General features: G+C 55.3%; 1 protein-coding gene across 8 annotated transcripts in view; it reads left to right on the top strand.

Moving 5' to 3' along the window:
• Positions 1 to 24,514, top strand: part of ZFYVE28 (zinc finger FYVE-type containing 28) — a 99,098-nt gene that overhangs the window by 30,033 nt on the left and 44,551 nt on the right. For 4 of the 8 annotated variants that reach the window (XR_014079343.1, XM_081579390.1, XM_081579423.1 and 1 more), the window contains exons 2-4: positions 14,450 to 14,590; positions 22,447 to 22,584; positions 23,711 to 23,913. Coding sequence is in view for 6 of the 8 variants with exons in the window: in XM_081579390.1 (XP_081435516.1) it covers positions 14,450 to 14,590; positions 22,447 to 22,584; positions 23,711 to 23,913 (482 nt within the window). In the remaining 2 variants the exon portion in view is untranslated. Of the gene's footprint in view, positions 1 to 13,024; positions 13,192 to 13,883; positions 14,060 to 14,449; positions 14,591 to 22,446; positions 22,585 to 23,710; positions 23,914 to 24,514 lie in introns of those variants that run through there. The other 4 variants (XR_014079346.1, XM_081579440.1, XM_081579384.1 and 1 more) reach the window with 3 other exon arrangements.

The raw sequence follows: 24,514 nt of genomic DNA, 5'->3' as shown, positions 1-24,514 counted from the left end.
GTAAACTGTGCTGCAGTGAACACTGGGGTACATGTATCTTTTCTGATTAGTGTTTTCATGTCTTTGGATGTATACCCAGGAGTGGAATTGCTGGACCCTATGGTAGTTCTACTTTGAGGTTTTTGAGGACCTTCAAAGGGTGGAAAGAGCACAGGCGTGATGAGTGGCGTGACCTTTAACCACACCGTCCTGTCCCCTCCCTGAGCCTCTCAGGTTCTCGCCGACTCTGCCCCTGGGCATTCTCGGGGACGCCAGGCTGGGCCCCCTGCCCCTGCTGGGATGGTGCCCTGTGCCCTCTGTCCCCAGGCGCCCACTGGTCTGGTTCTGCCCTTAGGTACGTTGTTCAGTCGCTCAGTCGTGTCGGACTCTTCGCGACTCCGTGGACTGCAGCTTGCCAGGGTTGTATTTTCCAGAATTGCGTATAAATGGGATTGTATATACTCCAGTCTGTTTGGGTCTGGCTTCAACTCAGCCTCGATACCGTAAGACTCATCCAGGAGGTAGAGTGTGTCAGTCGCTCACAGGCGTGTTCACCGTGTGGACGGACCGCCGCTTGCTTGTCTGTCTCACGCAGTGGACGTGTGGGTTGCCTCCACCTCTGGCTGTTACAGATGAAGCCGTCCTGGACGTATGTGCACAGGTCTTTGTGTGGACGGGGGCTTTCACCTCTCTTGGGACAGCTGGGCATAGAATGGCTGGTTCAGCTGCTCAGCGAATATTTAACTGTTTGAGAACCTGCCACTCTGTTTTCCAAAGGTTGGACCACTTTGCACCCCCCCAGCCGCGTGAGGGTCTTCTTGCTCTGCACCACCACCGGCACTTGGATGGTGAGTTTCTGAACTTCAGCCATCCCGGCAGGCGTGAGGCGGTAGGTCGCTGCGGCCTGAATTTGCTCTTTCCCAATGACCACATGTTGAGTGTCTTTTTGGGTAGGCCTTCTTTAGTCAAGTGTCCAAATCTTTGCTCATTGAAATCCAGTTGTCCTCAGGCTGAAGTGTGAGAGTTCTTCCTATGTTCCCTCCAAAATATGTGTGTTTGACAAATATTGTCTCCAAGTCTGTGGCTTGACTTTTCATTTTCCTAACAGGATCTTTTGAAGAGTAAACTTTGGAATGTTGGCGAAATCCAGGGTATTTGTGGTTTGTTTGATAGGTCACGCTGTCCGTGAACTATTTAAGAGAGCGTTGCCAAGCCCGCGGTCGCAGGGTTTCCTCCCTCGGGGCCGATGGCTCTGCGCGTCGCTGCCCAGTCGTTCCAGCGCCGCGCGTTGACAAGATGCATCGTTCTCCACCACGTTTCTCTGGTGCTCTTGTCAAAAATCACGCGGCCACGTCTGTGTGGGTCTGTATTTCTGGACTCTCCATTCTGTGGCGTCCCCGGGCATTAAACAGCCCAGACCCTCCCTCTCTCTACTGACACACCTCGTGGGTGGGCCCCGACTGGGCGCTGGCGCTAAACACGGACCCTCAAGTGCAGCGTTTACAGGGAGGACGTAACCAGGCCAGGGGAGAAGAGAGGCCGCCTTGTGACACTGCGTCTGTGTCCTGGGGGAGGCGCTCTCCAAGCATCCAAGGACGCGGGGACCCCTCCCTGTCCTGCTCTGGATGCCCCCGCCCCCCCACCCCCGGCTTTGCCGCCTTCTCACCTGAGCCCTCAGGTGGATGTGGGCTGACGTCTTGTCCCAGAGGCTCTGCCCTGCCTGCCTTTCAGATGGCCTAGCACTTAGCATCTGCCTGCCAGGGCTGGGCGAGCTCTGGTCCCCTCGGGGGAAGTGGGGTGGGCCCACGGGGGGGTCCAGAGCAGGAGCTCAGGGCTGCTCAGCTTTTGCCACTGTTGGGGGTTCATGTGAAGAGCTTTAACTATTTGTCCACTGTTGCTGAAGGGAGTCTAGTGTGTGTGTGTGCGTGTGTGTGTGTGTATGTGTGTGTGTCTGTGTGTGCACACGCGCGTGTGTGTGTGTCTGTGTGTGGGTGTGTATGTGTGTGTGTGTGTGTATGTGTATGCGTGCATGCGGGTGTGTCTGTCTGTGTGTCTGTGTGTGTCTCTGTGTGGGTGTGTATGTGAGGGGGCAGTGTGTGTGTGTGTGTGTCTGTGTGTGTGTCTGTGTGTGTATGCGTGCATGCGGGTGTGTCTGTCTGTGTGTCTGTGTGTGTCTGTGTGTGGGTGTGTATGTGTGTGTGTCTGTGTGTGGGTGTGTATGTGTGTGTGTGTGTCTGTGTGTGTGTGTATGTGTGTGTGTGTGCATGTGTGTGTCTGTGTGTGTGTGTGTGTCTGTGTCTGTGTGTGTGTCTCTGTGTGGGTGTGTATGTGAGGGGGCAGTGTGTCTGTCTGTGTGTCTGTGTGTGTCTCTGTGTGTGTGTGTGTGTGTGTGTGTGTGTGCGTGCATGCGGGTGTGTCTGTCTGTGTGTTTGTGTGTGTCTCTGTGTGGGTGTGTATGTGAGGGGGCAGTGTGTGTGTGTGTGTGTGTAAATGTGTGTGTGTGATTTTACCCTGACCTGAGAACCTGCATCTGAACTATTTCCCCACCGACCCCATCTTTGTTTTCTGGGTGTTTTTTTGAACAGACACCCAGTTGCTTCTCTTCTGCCATATGTCAGAACACCCTCTAAAAATGCATAAAAGCCAAACAGAGGCCCTTGCTGGACTCCATTGCAGATCATTTTTACCCTCTGGCAAAACAGCATGTTGGTGAGAACAGGTGTTCTGCTAGGACAGCTATTTTTAAAGCATGGGGAGAGCTTGTCTGTGATCCGCACCTTTAGTGATGAGCAACCTGTGAGTCAAGGGCCTCTAAGTTTTATTTGCATTATTTGCTAAACCGAGCAGCAAGCACAATGCAAAAGAAGGCTCTGCCCGGAGCTGGGTGTGGGCACCAGGAGTCCTCGAGCGGCCCAGAGGCCTGAGCCGGCCTCCGTCTGCCCCTCCCCACCCAGCACCCTGGATCAAACCTCCCTCCCTCTCTCCAGCTCCAAGTCGCCCCCCTGCCCTGCTTCCCTGTAAGAAGTGGGATCCAAAACCTCAGAGGTCTGGCCAAGAAGAGCCAGACTCAGAATCTGTGTGGCGAGCGCCTTCCCTGTCCTCGGCAAGGCCCCTGTGCCCGCTTCGGTGGAGAGCAGGCCCCGCGTCCTCCTGTGGAAGCACCTGGAGCTCTCTGCACCATCCAGAAAGGTTGGAGGGTCAGACTCCAGTCCTGCAGAGACACAGGCCTTCAGAGGGAGGCCCTCAGAGTCTCAGGCGGGGAGGGAGCAGGAACAGCTGCCAAGGGACACCTCGCCGCCCGGAGTAGACAGCGGGGTCCGGGCGAGCGCTCAGCTGGGCCCTCCCGCCTCCCTCTGGCTCAGCCGCAGCCCTGGGCCCAGGCTGCCTCCGTCCCGCGGGTGCGTCCCCTGCAGAGATGGAAGGCTTGTGGAAAGGGTCCAGGACCTGCGGCGATGTCTGTTCTCGGAGGCACGTGGGGAAATACACTGCCCCCAGGCGTGAGCTGGGGCACGTGACCCCAGACACCCTATCTGCAGCCCCAGGACACCTCGGTGCATCCAGCGGGGCCCGGGCAAGCGGTGCTCAGGGAGCTCTGAGTGGACGGAGTCTGCAGAGAGAAGCGGGGCTCACAGTGACCCCGTCCTCCCTGCCTGTGCAGGGAGGTCAGGGTGGGTGTGGGGACCCTGCTTTCCTGTCCCATGGCGGCTGTGCCCACAATGTAGGTGGCTGGGAACAGCCGGAATGCAGCCTTCCGTGGTTCGGGAAGCCCCCAGTCTGGGAGTGAGGTGTCGGGAGGGCTGGCCCCCCCGCAGGCTGTGAGAGGGGTCTGGTCCTTGTCTCGCCCCGGTTCTGGGGGCTCCCGGTGCCCTGGGCCTGCAGACGCCTCACTGCCGTCTGCCTCTCTCCCCCGTGGCCTCTCCTCTGTGTGTGTCCCCTCCCCTTGTAAGGACATCTGTCATAACAGGTGGGCTTCATTTCAAGGCCCCGTCCTTCCATCTGCTAAGACCCCTTTTCTCAAACTGTCCGTCATTCAGTTGTGTATGTCTCTTTGTGACCCCATGAACTATATATAGCCCACCAGGCTCCTCTGTCCATGGAATCCTCCAGGCAAGAATACTGGAGTGGGCAGCCACTCCCTTCTCCAGGACATCTTCCCGACCCAGGGATCGAACCTGGGTCTCCTGAATTGCAGGCGGGTTCGTTATTGTTAGTTTACTTAGTCGTGTTCACCACTTTGTGACCCCAAGAACTGTAGCCCCTCCCCGCCCCTGGCTCCTCTGTCCATGGGATTCTCCAGGCCAGAGTACTGGAGTGGGTCGCCATTTCCTTCTCCAGGGGATTTTCCCAATCCAGGGATGGAACCCACATCTCCTGCACTGCGGGCGGATTCCTCACCATCTGAGCCACCAGGAAGCCGCTCTGTACAGCAAGCTGGATCCTAATCCTGATGGAACTGCCACGCTGCCCAGCCACACCAGCCTGCAGCGTTGGTGGGGTCACGTGGCTGCCGCAGAGCGGACCCTTGTTCCCCCAGAGGAAGCCTCCGTGTAGACCATGCGTTTGTTTCCGTGACTGTGAGAGAGCAGATATGCTCGGTCTCGAGAGCCCCTCAGCACCTCCACTCACGTGCTGGCAGGCAACGGGAGCGAGGAAGACTCACAGACAGACAGCGGCAAACGGAGGGCACTCCACGGAGACGCAAGTCCAAGCGAGACAGCACTGCACACCGCCCGGGACAGCTAGAATCAGAAACCAGACGGCAGCACGGGGTGCGAGGACGTGGAGAAATCGGACCTCCCACACTGCTGCTCCGTGAGCAGTGTTATTGATGTGATTGATGGGCAGCTCTGTATCACGCGATGTGACTGACATGTGTCAGTTTTAGGGGTACAACACAAGGATGTGACTCCCATACATCATGAAATGCTTATCACAGTCAGTTCAGTGAACATCCATTTAGCTCTCAGGAACTAGAGAGCCTCTTGATGAAAGTGAAAGAGGAGAGTGAAAAAGCTGGCCAAAAAACTAAGATCATGGCATCCAGTCTCATCACTTCATGGCAAATAGATGGGGAAACAGTGACAGACTTTATTTTGGGGGGCTCCAAGATCACTGCAGATGGTGACTGCAGCCACAAAATTAAAAGACACTTGCTCCTTGGAAGAAAAGTTACGACCAACCTAGACAGCATATTAAAAAGCAGAGACATTACTTTTCCGACAAAGGTCCCTAAGCTGTGGTTTTTCCAGCAGTCATGTACGGATGTGAGAGTTCGACCATAAAGAAGACTGAGCCCTGAAGAACTGGTGCTTCTGAACTGTTGTGTTGGAGAAGACTCTAGAGAGTCCCTTGGACTGCAAGGAGATCCAACCAGTCCATCCTAAAGGAAATCAGTCCTGAATATTCATTGGAAGGACTGGTGCTGAAGCTGAAGCTCCAATACTTTGGCCACCTGATGCGAAGAGTCAACTCACTGGAAAAGATCTTGATTCTGGGAAGGATTGGAGACATGAGGAGAAGGCACCAACAGAGGACGAGAGGGTTGGATGGCATCACTGACTCAATGGACACGAGTTTGAGCAAGCTCTGGGAGATGGTGATGGACAGGGAGGCCTGGTGGGCTGCAGTCCATGGGGTCACAAAGAGTTGGACATGACTGAGTGTCTGAACAAGTGTTTATTTATCATGTTGTACATCACATCCTTAGTGCTTCTTCTTCTTACAATGAGAAGCTTGTATCTTGTGACCACCTTCACCCAGTTCCCCCTCTGCCAGCCCTAAATCTGATAACACAAATCTTCTCTCTTTTTCTATGAGTGTGTTTGTTTTAAAGCATATACGCTGGAAGCCTTTTTTTAAAAAAATACATTTGTATGGCTGTGCTGGGCCTTTAGTGGTGGCATGTGAACTCTCTGTTGCAGCAGGTGAGTTCTAGTTCCCTGACCAGGGATCAAACCTGGGCTCCCTGCATTGGGAGCACAGAGTTCTAGCCCCCGGATCATTAGGGAAGTCCCCCTCTGTCTGATTATTTCTGAAGTATAATTGATCTACAACACTATTTCAGTTCCCGTTACACAACATGGTGATTTGACATTTCAAAAGGATCACCAGGATGAGTCTAGTTGCGTGGGGCGGGGTGAGGTGGGGTGAGGTGGTAGACGTGGGCAGGTGTGTCTCTGTACAAAGACATGACACAGTTACTGTTCCCCACACCGTGCATTTCACGCCTGTGGCTGGTTAATCTTCTGCTGAAACTTGCCCCTGCGAGTTGCCCTTGCTTTTTCTCTCCTCTCTTCACCCCTCTCCCCTCTGGCAGCCACCTGTTCTCTGTATCTATAATTCTTGTTTCTGTTTTGTATGTTTGTTCATTTGTTTTGTGTTTTAGATTCCACATTTAAATGAAATCATACAGTATTGGTCTTTTCTCTGTCTGACTTAACCTCACGAAGCATAATACCCTCTAGGCCTATCCACATTGTCACAAATGGCAAGATTTCCTTCTTTTGATGGCCGAGTGCTATTCTGTTGTGCATACCTGCAATATCTTCTTCATCACTCATCTGTAGACGGGCACTTATGTTGGCTCCATATCTCAGCTGTTGTAAATAGTGCTGTGATGAACATGGAGGTGTAGATATCTCTTTAAATTAGTGTTTCCATGTTCTTCAGATAAATTTCCAGGGGTGGGATAATTGCATCCTGTGGTAGTTTCATTCTTAACTTTTTGAGGACCCTCCGTACTGTTCTCTATGGTGTCTGTACCGATTTACATTTCCATGAGCAACACAAGAAGGTCCCCTTTTCTCCACACCCTTCCTAACACTTGTCACGTGTATTCTTTTTGATGATAGCCATTCTAACAGGGGTGAGGTGATATCTCACTGATGTTATGATCTGCATTTCCCTCATAGTTCATGATGTTGAGCATCTTTTCATGTGCCTGTTGGCCGCCTGCATTTCCTTTTTGGAAAAATGTCTATTCAGATCCTCTGTCCATTTTTCAGTTGTTCTGTGATGTTGAGTTGTATGAGTCCTTTGTATATTTTAGATACTCTCCCCTTATCAGATTATCGCTTGCAAATATCTTCTCTCATTCAGTAAATGGCCTTTTCATTTTGTTGATAATTTTCTTCACTGTACAGATGCATTTTAGTTTGATGCTGTCTCATCTCTTTATATTTACTTCTCTTTCCCTTGCCTAAGGAAATGAATCAAAAATATGTATATGTTACTAAGACCAATGTCAAAAAGCATCCTGCCAATGTTTTCTTTTAGAAGTTTCACGGGTTCAGGTCTTACATTTAAGTCTTTAGTCCATTTTGAATTTATTTCTGTAGATGGTATGAGAGCATAGTGCAGTTCTTTTGCATGCAGCTATCGAGTTCTCCCAACACCATTTACTGAAGAGACTGTCTTGCTTCCCTGTTCATACATTAATTGCTCATATAACTATGGGTTCATTTCTGGGTTCTCCAACATGTTCCATTGATCTGTGTGCCTGTTTTTGTGCCAGGACAATGCTGTTTTGATTAGTATAACTTTGCAGTATAGTTTGAAATTAGGATGCATGACACTTCTCATTTTTTTTCTTCTTTCTCAAGATCGTTTTGCTATTCAGGGTCTTTGTGTTTCTATACAAATTTTAGAATCATTTGTTGTAGTTCTGTGAAAAATACTGTTGATATTTTGATAGGGATTGTATTGAATCTGTAGATTGCCTTGGGTAGTATGGTCATTTTTACAATATTAATTCTTCCCATCTATGAACATGGTACACCTTTCCATCTGTTTGCGTTATCTCCTGTTTTTTCATTAGCGTCTTATAGATCACTGAGTACAGGTCTTTTCCCTCCTTAGTTAAGTTTATGCCTGGGTATTTTATTCTTTTTGATGTGATTGTAAATGGGACTGTTTTCTTAGTTCCTTTCTGGTAGTTCCTTGTTAGTGTGTAGCAACGCAATAGGCTTCTGTATGGTAACTTTATATGGTAACTTTGCTCTTACATCTTTGTTAAATGGTGCAGCCAGTTTGGAAAATAATCAGTTTTTCAAAAAGTTTAACATAGTCACTGTATGACTGGTGTGGAATTCCACTTGGGTTTCTTCCCAGAAGAGCTGAAAACACACCCACGTAAAAGCCTGTTTGTAGCAGCATCATCTGTGATGGCTAAGGCAGCGACAGCCCAGACGTCCATCAGCTGACGAGTGGGTTAACAGAATGTGGTCCATCTACACAGTGGAATATTATTCAGCCTTAAAAAGGAGTGAAATGCTGACACATGCTACTACATAGATTAACCTTGCAAACATGCTAAGTGAGAGAAGCCAGGCATGAAAGCCCACAGCTTGCATGATTGCCTTTAGTTCAATGTCCAGAACAGGCACCTCCATAGACATGGTGGGTTAAGAGGGACCACTAGGAATGGGGGTGAGGCTTCTTTGGGGGTGACGAAAGAACTCTAACTTTAGTTCCTGGTGATGGTGGATGCTCTGTGAATATACTAAACCCCGGCATTGCATACTTTAATCAGGTGGATGTTATGGGAGGTGAGTCATGTCTCAGTAAAACTGTTTCTAGAAGCCGAGATCATGCTCTCTGGAGAAGGGGTGGCGGGTCTCATCCCCCCACCCTGCTGGAGCTGCCCGTCCACAGACTCTGCTGGAGCCGCATCACCCGAGCGGCCCCGGGTGAGGCCATCAGAGGGTCTGTGCTGGGAAACAGCAGCTGCCCTGGGTTCCTAAGTCCTTGTGTCCTTCAGGGGGTGGTCCAGAGCTATGCGCTCCCCTCCTGGTTCACCAGGGACCTCCCTCAGTACTGGCTTCCGCTGACGTCCTGTCTCTTAGGTCCTCCCATGGGGACCTCCCGGGGGATTCCATGTTCCTCCCCAACCAGCGTGTTCCTGGGACCCAGGCAGGAAGAGCCTCTCCCAGTCCACTTCATCCCAGCCTGGTGGGAGGACGTGCCCAGGACAGGCGGACGTGCCCAGGAGAGGGCTCTGGTCCGGGCCAGCCAAGCAGAGATCAGGGTAACCACCTACAGTAATCCCCATGGCCCAGAGCCCGGGACCCCTGTTCCGGACTTCTGGTTGCTCCTCTGATTAAACAAATAGGTTCAATTCACGTGCGTTGTAATTAAGTCATCTCAAGTCCTTTTTGAAGGAGAGAAATAATTCATAATAAGCAGTTTAAATTCCCATTTCTCATGAGTGGATTTCCGTCCGTCCTAGAAGCTGAGAAGACTGCAGCCTCTCCGTGGCTGTTTCCCAGGTTGCTGTCAACCAGGTAGGACTTTTCTCGGCAACAGGGTGTGGCCCCGTGTCACCCCGAAGGCCCAAGACTTCTTGGCTTGGGCCCGTGGCTGTTAGCAGAGTGGGAACAGAATTGATTGGCATGCCAACAAGTTCACTAGGTAATAAGTCTTAAAAATAAAATGCTTTTTAAAGAACCTGAAACCTATTGAAATTCAACGACGAGCTCTCCTGCAGTTTGAAAGCCCAGCTGTCAGACACCCTTTGTTCCGATTGGTGCCGCGGTGACACCCCCCTCCGCCCCCAGGTCGGGTGCCACCCTGGGCTCGGTTCCTCTGCGGTTACGGAAGAGCTTCTTTATGACCCACGGCAGCTGCTGCAGTTAAATTTCCTGCAATCAGTGCTCTCAGCGAGTCATTTGTATATGTATCCAACACTCAATTGAGAGCTTTATCCGAGAATTCATTCTTCTTCTGAAAACCCTTCTCGAGATGCTCAGCTATCTCCAGGCATTGTCTGCATGTGCCACAGCCACGGCCCGTGTGGTCGCCTGGGGTGTCAAAGGGCCCCGAGCCCAGCTGTTCCCTGGAAGGAGGGCGTCCAGCCCAACAGGGCCACCTCACCCTCTCAGGACCAGACCAGTGTCCTCCAGGGCGGGGGCCTGCTTCTCTGGAGCCCGTCCTCCCGTGGTGGGGGTCAGCAGCGTTATCCAGGGGCCCTCGCTTTGCCACACGGGCAGGGACCCTCCGCAGGGGTTCTCCTGAGGCGGGCTGCCCTCTGGGGTGACCCACGGAGGGGCTGCTGTCCCTCCGAGCTGGCTGTGGCTTTCGCGGCAGCTAAGACCAGCTTGGGCGGGGGGACCACTGCCTGGAGAGACAGCAGGGGCGGGGAAGCGACTCACTGGGTGTCCCAGAATCGAAAGCTTTCGTGGCACGCGTTCAGCAGACCGTCTAGGAGGCCACAGAGGCCTGGGCTTGCTGCAGGGCGGTCAGCGGTCGGCTCTGCATAGGAAGGTTCTTTTGTTGTTCAGTCGCTCGGTTGTGTCCGACTCTGTGACCCTGTGGACTGCAGCAGGCCGGGCTGTACTGGTGGTGACCTTACCCCAGGTACCCGGGTCCCGAGAGTGAGCAGGGGCCGGAGGGCCAGCCGTGAGGCCCTGTTGGAGGAGCCTGGATGGGAAGGCAGGCAGTTGGGTGCGGGTGGGTGCAGGGTAGCCAACAAAGGCAAGGCTGCCACCTTGGAACGACAGCAGTGTGTGCCCACCTGGGGCTCCCAATCCGCTGACGGGCGACGGGTGATGCGGCCGGGTCAGCGCTGGTGCCCTGACACGCTGTTGTGTACCAGGCCAGCCTCGAGGACCGGGGTCACGGCTGCCCAGCACCCCCAGGCCCCGGGGACGGAAGGATGTGGTGGAGACCCGCAGGAGGGCCTGACTTGGTGTTTGTTTGGGGGCAGTGAAGGGTTTCCGGTCCTGGTGGCCATGGTCAGTGGGTTTCCTTGACAGTCTCGTGTGGCCTGGGCAGCTTCCCCTGTGCCCAGGGCCCAAGGACCAGCGGGCTGCGGGAGGCCCAGCTCGGGGAGCAGCCAGACTCTATGTGAATGACCCGAGGCTTTTCTCTGGTTTCTCGGCTACGCTCTTGTGTTTGGGCTTCGCAGAGCGGGGTCTGAGGCTTTACTGGAGGGCTTGTCCAAGAGAGGCCTAGACCAAGAGAGGCCTAGACCTGGGGTGGTCCCACCAGCCTCACCCCTGAGCTGCCTGCAGCCTGTCCAGCTGCAGCCCACCTGGGGAGCCACCGAGATCTGGAAGGCTCCCCTCTGCCCAGCGTGAGGGTGGTGGCGGTCCCGTGGGGTGTGGTCTTGGGAACGAGGGTTCGGAGCCCAGCTCCTGTTCCGGGGCAGCTGGCGGGGGGCGGGGGCTGGCTGCTCTCCATTGCTGGGCTTGTGCTGGGGGCGTGAAGGGGCTGGTCCTTTCCGACCTGGCCACGCCGCCTGTCCTGCCATCTGTCCTGCCCACCTGTCCTGCCATCTGCCTCCTCCTCGTCTCCCCTTCCTGGAGCTTGGCTGAGACCGCGCTGCTGCGCTGCGGTGACCAGGCACACTTCTAAGGTTTTCCCGCTGCAGCGTTTACTTCCTACTTGGGAAGCAAGAGTCGTGGATTCTGTCCTGGTCACTCTTACCTCCTCCTCTTTCCCATGCGGACCCCCGAGGGCCCTGAGAGTGAGACCTGGGCTGACCGCTGGCTCTGCCAGCTCCACTGATGGGACCTTGGCCATTAGTTTTCTTCATCTGGGTCAGTATCGGGCGACCTCACGGAGGGGTCTGGTGGTACCTACTGGGACACAACCGGTGCTCTGCCCAGGGCTGGGGGCGCTCATGGTTCCTGCCACGTTCTGCCCCAGCCCAGCTGGCCAGCCTCACAAAGCTTGGGTCCCTCCAGCATCGTCACACGCCTGGCTCAGACGGGCGCTTGAGGGCAGGGCCTCAGCTCACACACACCCAGGCATCCGCGCCTGCATCCCACATCCCCAGCCTGCATCACAGAGCAGGTGTTTGAATGATGGATAATTCCATCGGCTTCACAGAGTCACTTCGGACTTACTCAGTCACTGCTGTTTTTGTGTGTTTTCTCTTGCCTTCTTGGAGGCTGCTTATTCACTTCTCATCTAACTGCCTAAGTGCTATCTTCGTGAATTTTATTTTTGTCCTGTAACAGTGAAAACTGTCAGTGCTACGAATTTATTTTGAGAAAATATTGACATTGTGTGCCAAAACGACATCCTTACTGGGCTCTATTTTATTCTCTCATGGTTTTTATTTCAAGGTGGGGTGAGTACTTCTTCCTGTTTGTATCAATTGATTCTCTTTGCCGTGGACATTTTACTCAGGGACATTTGAAAGTCTCATTTAAAATTTAATGTTAAACGTTGTTGAGTGAGGCCAGCTGATCCAAATCGGAGAGAGCAGAGCGTCTGTCCTGTTCTGCTGTCTCCCTGCAGTCCGCAGTCCCGCCTCCAAGCTGGCCTGAGGGTGACCCTGCCCTGCTGGACCGATTTAGGTCTGAGTGATGAGCCAGGCTAGAGATTGCTGTGTTCGCTTTGTTCTCTGCGTACTTAGAAATGGAAACGTGGCACCAAAATTTTCCTTTGGATCCTGTTGATCAGCACAAATTGAATCGTTGAAGTTGTGTTCATTCATTTCCTGGACCCCTGCCTGGAAGTTTTGTCTTCACAGTGTCTGGGTCTCCCGGTGGGGATCTGACACTGTCAGCAAGATTCTCCCACCGCCCCTTGGCACCCCAAGCCCCCTGGGAACTCTTTCCATCTTTTCAGTTCTGGCTGCGTATTGCGGCCTGCGGGATCTCAGTTCCCCGACCGGGGATCAAACCTATGCCCCTGCGCTGGAAGCACGGAATCCTAACCACTGGGCCGCCAGTGGGGGAGTCCATGGAGGGGGATTTTGGTTCTTTGTTGGAAACCATCCCTCCTGGGGCGGCCGGAGAGCTATCTCAGAATATAACTAAAATTTTAAAATCACACAGGCCTTCTGTGTTTCAACAGAATAAAGATAATTGCTAGCTTCCAAAAAATTGTTTTTTTCTGAATTCTCTAATTCCTTCAATGCGTGCATGTGTGCACGTGTGGGTGTGTTATACACACCTCTCTATTTTTGGTGATGGTCAACACACTCGTAGCTCTGGTCTTAAGGTCTTTGCTGTTCTGCGCTTCCAGTCCCAGGCGGCAGGTTCCGCCCCGCCCAGGCAGCGTCCCCAGGGAGAGGGAGGCCGGGTTTGGAGGATGTTTGTTGCTCACGGTCACGGAGGTGTTTGGCCCACCCAAGTCCGGGGCTGCTGGTTGGGGTCCCCGGTACCGTGCTGTCGTCTTCTACGCTGCCTTTCCCCGGGCGGGCGGCCCTCTCCAGCTCCCTTCTGCCTTCTCCCTTGTGTGGATGTCTGCCATGCCCGGAAGGTGCCAGGTTAAACCCCGGCTGGGGGTCAGAGGGCAAGAGTGTCTCTCCCCGCCCCCAGCTTCTGAAACCAGGAGGAGGCCCCGGGGTGGGAAGTGGGTCCAGATGGGCCATAATGGAGGGATGTGGGCCCTGGGGGGCTTGAGGCCGGGGTGGTAGGGAGCACAACAGGAAGGGGGCAGAAATGTACTGCCAGCCGCTGACCCCAGCCCGGTTCCCCTCTCATCACAGAGGGGTCACTGGTGGGCATCCTGGGGGAGTCAGCCGAGCCCAAGGAGGGAACCAGGGAGTCACGGACGCCGGGGGCCCGCAGGGTGGGGTCTGGCCTGCTCTGGTCAGGGCGTGTCCCCCGTTCTGCATTCTTAGCACTGGGTGCTCAGGTACCTTTGCTGGGTAGGGGGTGGGGGGGGTGAATCCCCGATCTCCTGTGAAAAGTCCCTGGGGGGGCTCCCCCTGGTCCTGAACCAAGACCCCTGCTCGGAGGAAGATCCACCCGGGAACGGACCACACTGGGGGAGGGGCAAAACTCAGGCTCCATCAACCAAGCAGTGAGCTGAAAAATCACAAAAATAAGTTACCTTGTGTTCAGCAGACAGCAGGGCGTAGTCACGGGTGGGCTGACTCTCAGGCGGAAGAAGGAGGGAGCAAGGGCTGGCCTGCTGTCCGGCCTTTGCTCCCGTCTCTCTCCAATCACGGAGGGCCCTTGGGTAAAGACACTCTCGAGGGCGCCGTGCCCTTCCCGTGGGCGTGTCCGCACCCTGCACTCAGATCGAGGGGACACGCCCTTGGCCCCCGGGCCGGTGGCCGTGAGCATGTGGACAGGACATGCGGTGGCCGCCGGGCCGGAGCCAGAGACGGGCAGGGGACCAGGTAGCCCGCAGGCTGGATGGCGGCGCATCGAGACCCAGGGTCGGAAGGGCCCCCCGGGTGTTCCGTGGGAGCTGAGCCTCTGAGAGGAGGGTGTCCCGCCCCAAAGCCCCGCTCCTCCCGGCGTCATGGAAACTGGGCTGTGGGCTGAGGGGGCCTGGGGGGCCTGGGCAGCAGAGCCGGCCCTCCCTTCAGCCGCTGCCTTTATCGCCTCTGCTTGGTCTCCAGAGTGAAGCTCCTCCTGAGAGCTGGGTCTGCTGTCCTCGGCCCCCAGCACTCCCCAGCTCCCCTTTGTCTGTGGTCACCCCTCCACACTCGCATACAGGGACGCAGGGGCCCATCAGGGTGAGGGGGCCACACCCGGGGCGTCCGCTCACTCCGCTCTCCCCACAGCGGTCGGACCCGCAGCTGCTGGCGCAGTTCTACCATGCGGATGAGGAGCTGAGCCAGGTGGCCGCCGAGCTGGACAGCCTGGACGGGCGGAAGGACCCCCAGCGCTGCACGCTGCTCGTCAGCCAATTCCGCTCCTGCCAGGTGAAGGGGGGACAGCGGAGGGGACCGGCGGGGAGCCCAGCGGGTGGCGGGGGACAGAGCTGGTTAGAAGGGGCGGGCTCACGGGCCCCCTCCAGGGGGATGGGGGGACCGACGGCCAGCGTGGAGAAGGGGGTGGGCCTGGGGGTGCTGCCCCAGAGCTGGCGGGTGGCGACTTCCCTGCTGCAGGGCCCAGACTGACGGGCGGTCCAGGCCTCCCTGCTGGGAACTCCTGCGGCTCAGCAAGCACCCAGGAGGCTTCACCAGCCCGACAACTTCTGTTGACCGACAGCCGGGTCATTCGCCAAGTCCCAGAGCCTTCTCAGCCCGCCAGTCCGCGCCTCTCCGCTCGGGGAGGAGGGGGCTTGGGTGTGTGTCCCAGATCACAGGGCAGGTACGGTCCCGCCAAGGGTTTCAAGCATCCCGGTTCTTACGGGAGGAGCACACCCTCCTCTGTCATCTCTCAGGAGGGGCCAGGGCCCGGGGGGCCGCAAGGGTCTCCTACCTGGCTGGTCCCTGGACAGCCTGCTTCCCCAGCGGAGGATGGCCACAGTGCCTGCAGCTCACTGAGCTCTGCCAGGGAGGAGGCCGCTCTCTGCCCCTCCCCACCTGGCCCTGCTCTCCTGGCCCTCGCTCCTGGGGACTCTTTGATCCCAAGCCCCCAGGGTCTGCTCACTGCATGTTACACAGACAAACCGAGTGGCTGAAAACTCATCTGGCGCCTCGCAGAGCCTCAGCAGGAAAAGCAGAGAGGGAGGTCCGCCCTGGGACTGGATGCAGGCGAAGCAGCTTTGAAAAGGTGGAAGAAAGTCATAAAAATCAGCTAAAGTACCTCATACTCACACGGCAACACCAGAACCTTCCACATCTCATGCTCTCTGAGGACCTCCGGGTCAGGGTCCCCAAGGCCACCCCGGTTCCAGCAGGAGGACACGCAGGACTGGGCACATTCTCCTCTCGGCTCTGATCCATCACAGCGAGGAGCTGCGAAGCAGAACCAGCGATAGGAGAAGGTCCAGTAGGGGGAGGGGGGTGGGGTCCAGGGGAGACAGGCCTCAGCTTCCAGAACCCCGTCCCGAGGACACACACGGACCCACAGAGACACGTGTCCCCGGGGAAGCCCGTCACAGACTCAGAGCCGGGGTTCTTACTGGGGGCTGGCCCCGAGGGCCCCTCTGCTGGGCACACACAGAACTCCAGCCCCGGGCAGGAGGGTGTGAGCACAGATGCAGCAGGGAGGCACAGGGAGCCCCCATCCGTGGGGGTGCTGGGGGCCCTCCCGACACCCCAGCTCCTGGACGCCAGCCCAGGGCCAGCCCCGCACGTGGGCCTCTCGGAGGACGGCCATCAGGCCCGCTGGGAGGACCCCTCTCTGCACAACCGCATGGCCCCAAGTATGGCTGAGGCCCCCTGGGCCCTGGCTCCGTACTCAGCTGCCCACTCAGGAAAAAGGACTTGGAAAAGCCACCAAAGGGAGCCTCCCTGTGCGAGCCGTACCTTCACAGAGGCTCGTGACGGTCACATGTAACTGGCCCATTGCTGGGCACCTCCGGTTGTCAGGGGCTCCTGCGGCAGTGAATTCCTATGAAGCTCAGCGGGTCACAGTGGGAAGTGATTTTCATCTCTAACGTCTCTCCTGAAACAGGGGTGCCCCTCTGCAGAAGGCGGATGATGACATGGGGGGCAGGCAGGTGGGGGGGGAGCGTCTCGCGGGCCGTTGCAGTCAGGGAGGGGTTTGGACAGAGGCCACGTGCCGGGGCGTGCTGTGAGTGACCACGACATACATGAGGTAAGCGCCGGTCTGGCGGAGGGGCTGAAGCACGCCCTGCCGGGCCCCTGCATGGCCTTGATTTTAGAGCCCTGTCTCCTTGGGGCGATCACCCGGGTTTAGCTGGTCCCCAGTCCAGGTGGCTCAGTGGTGAAGAATCCATCTGCCAACGCAGGAGACGCGGGTTTGATCCCTGGGTTGGGAAGATCCCCTGCAGGAAGGAATGGCAACCCACTGCAGTCTTCTTGCCTGGAGAATCCCGCAGACAGAGGAGCCTGGCGGGCTACAGTCCAGGGGGTCGCAGAGTCGGACACGACTGAGCAGGCAGGCGCTTGCTCTTCCCCGCCCCTGATGTTCCCAGCATCTGTGCGTCAGTTCCCGGAGCATGTGGACGCCCCCTGCCCAGTACCCGGAGTCATGACTTTCTCAGCTGTGGGCAGGGGCTCGGCCCCTCACCTGGGGTGCCTCAGGCTTCCCAGGCGCCATCACACCGGATGCCCCCCACTCAGCGAGGGCATCTGTGTGGAGCCTGCAGGACACCCCCAGCCCAACCTGGTCCTACTTCCCGGGGGGCCCTGAGGGGCCATACTTTCCTAATTCTTTACAAGCCTGGTCATTTTTTTATTGGATGCCTGGCATTGGGAATTCTACCTTGCTGGTACCGAATATTTTTGCTTTCCTGTTAAGCTTTTGGAGCTTTATTTTGTAATACCGTTTGGTTGCTTGGAAATGGTTTGATCCTTTTGTATCCTGGTTTTTTTTTAAGATGTCACGCAGGATCAGAGCTCTGTTTAGTCTGGGGCTAAGAAGCGTTGCTATTGAGCACACCTGGGTATGTACTCAGCACCCTGTGATCTCTGAGCATTTCTACGTGATGGGCCCTGTGCCCGGCTGGACACTCAGGGGCCTCCCCACGGCTGTCTCCCTGGGCAGCTTGCTCATCTCCGCCACTCTGTCCTCTGGATTCTGGTGACCTTGGCTTCCCCAGACTCTTGGTTCTGTCTCTTCAACCAGGGCATTTGCTGAGTCCCGCCTGGTCCCCTCTGTCTGTGCCAGGACCCGAGAATTCCCTCCAGGCAGTGAGCTGGGCAGTCACAGCTCCTGCCTCATCTGTTTCTCTTCTCTCTGGGATCACGTGTTGCCTGATGCCCAGTGTCTGGAGAATCCTTGTCTTGTTCCCATCTTTATTGTTTGAGGAGGTAGTTTTCATTTCATTCATTTACTCCATCTTGGCTGGAATTGGATGTCCCAGTAAATATCTGTTGAGGGACACTGCTCTAGCTCTGGGGACCCATCAGTGTCCCTGGCTCCCTCAGCGGATATTTACTGGGACATCCTCAGGCAGCTCCAGTCCTGGGCTGGGCGGTGGGGAGCATCACCACTCAAAGGCCACACGACTTTGGGCAAGGGCTTGGCTCCCTGGCCCTCAGTACCCTCTGGTGTTTCCTGGGCACTTGCTATTGGTTTTGACGTTAGTTTTTTGTTAGTTTGTTGAATCGTGAGAAAGGGACCTGCCCACCCAGAAAATCTTTTAAAAAGAACTGACAGTGAGACTGCTCAGTGACGGCTGGGTTTTATTTTCATGTTTTGTGCAATTCTTCTTATGGTGCAGAATTTCCTTCAGACTTTAGTGCATCACTTGTTTGCATTAGAAAGTCGCGCTTCCTGCTCACATCTATTGCCTGAGAAAAACGAAGCTCGAGCCTCGAGGAGGGGAGGGCTGTTGAGACAAAATTGCCCAGGGTGAGAGTGGCAGTGAGTGCCGTGTCTCTGGAAAGCATTTTGGCAGAACGGGATCAGAGCCTGTAACCGCAGTTCACACCTGACTTTGTCAGGCTGCCTCTAGGCATGGCTTCTGAGGGACCAGCCCGAAGTTCAGCGTCGGGCACCTCGTGGTGACTGCATTATTCACGGAGAATTAGAAGTGTTGTAAACGTCCAGCAGAGGAGGAAGCAGGGAGTTGAAAGGGTGGTGCGTGAGCTGGGATCTTCTGTGGCTCCCAGCACAAGCTTGTGGCAAGTCATAGTGACGTGTCCCAACAGTAAGGGAGCAGCAGCGTGCAGAATGACGGACACGGACGATCCCAACTGACAAGCAGCCGCCCACGGGGACAAGAACAGGAGGAGGCGAGCCACCTGCAGTCCAAGGACACCCCCGCCCCTCCACGTTCCGGCTCCCAATTCCTGGGATGGATGCGCATTCACCTCACCCTTAACAAATCACAAAGAAACGGAATTTTCAACATTCTCGTAATTCTACTGAATTAATGGTACATGTTTACAGAACAGGACGATTTTGAGAAAAGAGTGGGGTGTCATTTAAGATTCAGTAAAGCATGTTGGCGGAGGCTGGTCTTACAGGTCAACCCTTAGTGACGTCCATCCGACAGCAGGTCTTGCCTGACCGGGTTGCCATCAAGCCCAGGATGACACGGGCTGAGAATGTCAATCAAAGCAGCCCAGAGAGTGGCTGTTGAAGATCCTCTTTTTGAGTGTCCGTCCACCCAGTTCAGTTCAGTCGCTCAATTGTGTCTGACTCTTTGCAACCCCGTGGACTGCAGCACGCCAGGCCTCCCTGTCCATCGCCAGCTCCTGGAGTTTGCTCAAACTCATGTCCATCGAGTCAGTGATGCCGTCTAACCATCTCACCTTCTATCATCCCCTTATCCTCCCGCCTTCAATCTTTCCCAGCATCAGGGTCTTTTCCAAGGAGTACATTCTTCCCATCAGGTGGCCAAAGTATTGGAGTTTCAGCTTCAACATCAGACCTTCCAATGAATATTCAGGACTGATTTCCTTTAGGACGGACTGGTTTTATCTCCCTGCAGTCCAAGGGACTCTCAAGAGTCTTCTCCAACACCATAGTTCAAAAGCATCAATTCTTCGGCGCTCAGCTTTCTTTATAGTCCAACTCTCATATCCATACATGACTACTGGAAAAACCATAGCTTGGACTAGACGGACCTTTGTTGGCAAAGTAATGTCTCTGTTTTTTAATATAGTGTCTAGGTTTGTCACAGCTTTTCTTCCAAGGAGTAAGTGTCTTTTAATTTCATGGCAGCAGTCACCATCTGCCGTGATTTTGGAGCCCAAGAAAAGAAAGTTTGTCACTGTTTCCATTGTTTCCCCATCTATTTGCCATGCAGTGATGGGACCAGTTGCCATGATCTTAGTTTTTTGAGTGTTGAGTTTTAATCCAACTTTTTCACTCTCCTCTTTCACTTTCATCAAGAGGCTCTTTAGTTCCTCTTCACTTTCTGCCATAAGGGTGGTGTCATCTGTGTGTCTGAGATTATTGATATTTTCCTGGCAATCTTGATTCCAGCTTGTGCTTCATCCAGCCTGGCATTTCTCATGATATACTCTGCATTAAGTTAAATAAATAGGGTGATAATACACAGCCTCGATGGACTCCTTTCCCAATTTTGAACCAGTCTGTTGTTCCATGTCCGGTTCTAACTGTTGCTTCTTGACCTGCATACAGATTTCTCAGAAGGCAGGTAGGGTGGTCTGGTATTCCCATCGCTTTCAGAATTTTCCACAGTTTCTTGTGATTTACACAGTCAAAGGCTTTGGCATAATCAACAGAGCAGAAGTAGATGTTTTTCTGGAATTCTCTTGCTTTTTCTATGATCCAACAGATGTTGGCAATTTGATCTCTGGTTCCTCTGCCTTTTCTAAATCCAGCTTGAACATCTGAAAGTTCATGGTTCATGTACTGTTGAAGCCTCACTTGGAGAATTTTGAGCAGGTGAGTGCAATTGTGCGGTAGTTTGAGCATTCTTTGGCATCGCCTTTCTTTGGGATTGGAACAAAAACTGACCTTTTCCAGTCCTGTGGCCACTGCTGAGTTTTCCAAATTTTCTGGCATATTGAGTGCAGCACTTTCACAGCATCATCTTTTAGGACTTGAAATAGCTCAGCTGGAATTCCATCACCTCCACTATCTTTGTTCATAGTGATGCTTCCTAAGGCCCACTTGACTTCACATTCCAGGATGTCTGGCTCTAGGTGAGTGATCACACCATCATGGTTATCTGGGTCATGAAGATCTTTTTTGTATAGTTCTTTGTATTCTTGCCACCTCTTCTTAACATTTGCTGCTTCTGTCAGGTCCATACCGTTTCTGTCCTTTATTGAGCCCGTCTGCTTCCCTGGTGGCTCAGCTGGTAAAGAATCCGCCTGCAGTGAGGGAGACTTGGGTTCTATCCCTGGGTTGGGAAGATCCCCTGGAGAAAGGAAAGGCTGCCCACTCCAGTATTCTGGCCTGGAGAATTCCATCAACTGTACAGTCCATGCGGTCACAAAGAGTCAGACACGACTGAGTGACTTTCACTTTTGCATGAAATTTTCCCTTGGTATTTGTAATTTTCTTGAAGAGAAAATTCAAGTCTTTCCCATCTCTAGTCTTTCCCACTGTATTGTTTTCCTCTATTTCTTTGCACTGATCACTGAGGAAGGCTTTCTTATCTCTCCTTGCTAGTCTTTGGAACTGCATTCAGATGGGTATATCTTTTCTTTTCTCGTTTGCCTTTCACTTCTCTTCTTTTCTGAGCTATTTGTAAGGCCTCCTCAGACAACCATTTTGTATTTTTGCATTTCTTTTTCTTGGGGATGGTCTTGATCACTGCCTCCTGTGCGATGTCACAAATCTCCATCCATAGTTATCAGGCATCTGTCTATCAGATCTAATCCCTTGAATCTGTTTGTCACTCCCACTGTATACTCATAAGGGATTTGATTTAGGCCATACCTGAATGATCTAGGGGTTTTCCCTACTTTCTTCAATTTTGGTCTGAATTTGGCAATAAGGAGTTCATGATCTGAGCCACAGTCAGCTCCTGGTCTTGTTTTTGCTGACTATAGAGCTTCTCCATCTTCACCTGCAAAGAATATAATCAATCTGATTTCAGTATTGATCATCTGGTGATGTCCATGTGTAGAGTCGTCTCTTGTGTTGTTGGAAGAGGGTGTTTGCTATGACCAGTGCGTACTCTTGGCAAAAGTCTGTTAGCCTTTGCCCTGCTTCGTTTTGTACTCCGAAGCAAAATTTGCCTGTTACTCCAGGAATCCCTTGACTTCCTACTTTTGCATTCCAGTCCCCTGTGATGAAAAGGACATCTTTGTTTGGTGTTAGTTCTAGAAGATCTTGTAGGTCCTCATAGAAGTGTTCAACTTCGGCTTCTTTGGCATTAGTGGTTGGGCCCTAGACTTGGATTACTGAGATATTGAATGGTTTGCCTTGGAAATGAACAGAGATCACTCTTTTGTTTTTGAGATTGCACCCAAGTACTGCGTTTTGGACTCTTGTTGACTGTGAGGGTCACTCCATTTCGTCTAAGGGATTCTTGCCCACAGTAGTAGATATAATGGTCATCTGACTTAAATTCGCCCATTCCAGTCTATTTTAGTTGACTGATTCCTAAAATGTCGATGTTCACTCTTGCCATCTCCTGCTTGATTACTTCCAATTTACGTTGATTCATGGACCTAGCGTTCCAGGTTCCTATGCAGTACTGCTGTTTACAGCATCGGACTTTACTTCCATCACCAGTCACACCCCCGCCTGGGCGTTGTTTTCTCTTTGGCTCCGTCTCTTCATTCTTTCTGGAGTTATTTCTCCAGTCTTCTCCAGTAGCATATTGGGCACCTACCCACCATCTGTCCACCCAGGAATTCTGTTTCTCCAGCTCTGTCCTCAGAAATGTGTGCACAGGCATTCAGAAAGACGCTTGGAGCGGTCACCGTGGCCAAGGCTGCAGGGAGCTGAGGGTGGGTCCGCAGGGGGCGGTTCGGCCGTTGCAGAGGGCGCTGCACCATGCCCGCGGGGACTGACGTGGGAAGTGCCCCCAGCCCTCGTGGCGGATGCCTAGTTACCTGGCTGTGGGGAAGGGGAGGCAGGGGGGTGGTCCTCCCTGGGCGCTTCTGGGAAGGTTGGGCTCCTCGCAGCCCGAGCCAAGCAGGCCCCCAGGCACTGCCGCGTGGCCTCGTCACCTCCCGGCACACCGGGCTTGCTTCTTGGATCTGCCCAGCGGTCCTGCCAAGCCGCCCGCTGGAGCTGCGTCCTAGCGCTCTTCCTGCTTCTGTTTTAGGACAACGTGCTGAACATCATCAACCAGATCATGGACGCGTGCATCCCCCAGGAACGAGCCCCGCGGGACTTCTGTGTCAAGTTCCCCGAGGAGATCCGCCACGACAACCTGGCCGGCCAGCTGTGGTTCGGCGCCGAGGTAGCCCAGCCATTCCTCCGTGACTGTCCCCCATGGGCACCTGCAGGAGCAGGGCGTCTCCTCTCCCACGGGTGGGAGATGGTGCCGAATCTGCTCCCCTGAAACTACACACGCAAATACAGACACGAGGCTTCACATGTGATTTCTATGAGGTTCTTAGGCCCCCAGACGTGTGAAAACGGTTCTCTGCTACAGCAACACTAATACTCAGACAGCAGTGCCCCCCCACCCAGGGCTGTTTATTCCTGCCCCTGCGGCCGCCACCACTCACACGGCCCCTCAGATCTTGGTCTTCAGCTCCCAAGGAGGCACCTGAGGCTGTGGAGGGAGGTGCCCCCCACCAGGCAGGAGCAGCCTCGCTCTGGGCAGCGGTGTCCGTGGGGAGCCCCTCGCCCGGCCCCTCTCTGAGGATGCTAGCACACGCGGCCCCGCCCCTCCCCCCAGCTCTCCAGGACTCCCATGCCCCTGCCTCCCTGCACACTGCCGGCCCTGGGCCGGCCTGCTCCCCCATCTCAGCCTGTCCCACCCCGCCCCTCCGAACCGCCTGGCTGGGGTGTCCCCGCTGGGGATGGCTCCAGATGGTGGGGGTGGCCCCAGGCAGGCTGTCTCTTCCCCCAGCCTCAGTTTTCATCTCTGCAAAGTGGGTCCCAAGGGGAGGGGCAGCTATGGGGGCTGTGAGGTGAGGCAGGGAGGCTTTGTGGACAAGAGGTGTCTGCATCTTAGAAAGGTCGGGTGTCTCAGGGAGCCCAGAGCAGCTCCCGGGCCGTGGGCCTGGGTGAGAGCCAGAATGGGGTGTCTGCGGGGTGTCTGTGGGGCCGGGGGTGGAGTCGGGTGGGGTGGGGGGGGGGGAGGAGCCAGGGATAACATGCTCAGGAGGGCCCCGCGTGGAGCCCCAAACCCAAGGGCATTTGTTATCACGGCCGTGATTGCTGTGCATCTAAGAGAAACCAGGAGGGAGCCGGTCCCTAGAGGGGAGGGGCTGACGGGGAGAGGAGGGAGGGGTCTTGGGGATGAGAGGTGGGGGAGGGTCTGGGGAGGCCACGCCCCCCCACCTCGGCCCCGTGCCACGTGTGGCCGCGGCCTCCTTGGGGCACGTGGGGTGGCCTGACCCCTCCGCCGCCCGCAGTGCCTGGCTGCCGGCTCCATCATCATGAACCGTGAGCTGGAGAGCATGGCCATGCGGCCGCTGGCCAAGGAGCTGACCCGCAGCCTGGAGGACGTGCGCGGGGCCCTGCGCGACCAGGCGCTGCGGGACCTCAACACCTACACGGAGAAGATGCGGGAGGCGCTCCGGCACTTCGACGTGCTGTTCGCGGAGTTCGAGCTGAGGTGACCGGAGGCCGCCCACGCGGGGTCGCGGCCCGGCCCGCTGGTGGGGGGCCCGGCCGTCTGCAGTGGAAGAGGGAGGCTCCCTCCCAGGCTGGTTCCGGGCGTCCGGGGTGGAGCGGACCCCTGGGAGGGTGGGGGCGGGCTCGGCGAGGGGAAGGGCCTGGGCAGGGGAAGGACTCAGGGACCAGGGGACCCAGGTCCCGCCCCCACCTCTGCTCCTGGCGCCCTGCCTATGAGTGAAGCCCCCCGGGCGGTCCTGGGGGTGCAGGCCATCCACAGCCCCCTCCCCACCCAGCATGTCTCTGGGCTCCCACCCGGGACACCGCCCGAGCCGGGATGAGGTGGCCGCTAGGGTCCTGCTGGCCCCCCAGCTCCTCAGCGTGAGGGGGGCCCCCTCCAGCTCGGCGGGTCTGCCCTCCCCCTCCACCCGCGGCAGACGACAGGGCAGGGCCCCCTTACCCCCCCACCCAGCCCCCAAGGGCTCTGGAGGACCCGGGACTGCGAGGACTGGGCTGCAAGATGTCCACAGACACAGACACGCTTGGGGTGCATGAGACGCAGGAGGCCCAAAGCCCGTCCACGGAGGTCCGGGTTAACAGAA

The sequence above is a fragment of the Giraffa tippelskirchi genome, chromosome 1, assembly GCF_054371585.1.
Source record: "Giraffa tippelskirchi isolate mGirTip1 chromosome 1, T2T-mGirTip1v1.2.pri, whole genome shotgun sequence".
NCBI lineage: Eukaryota > Metazoa > Chordata > Mammalia > Artiodactyla > Giraffidae > Giraffa > Giraffa tippelskirchi.
The sequence above is the reverse complement of the archived record's forward strand: the minus strand, read 5'-3'. Positions and strand labels throughout refer to the sequence as shown.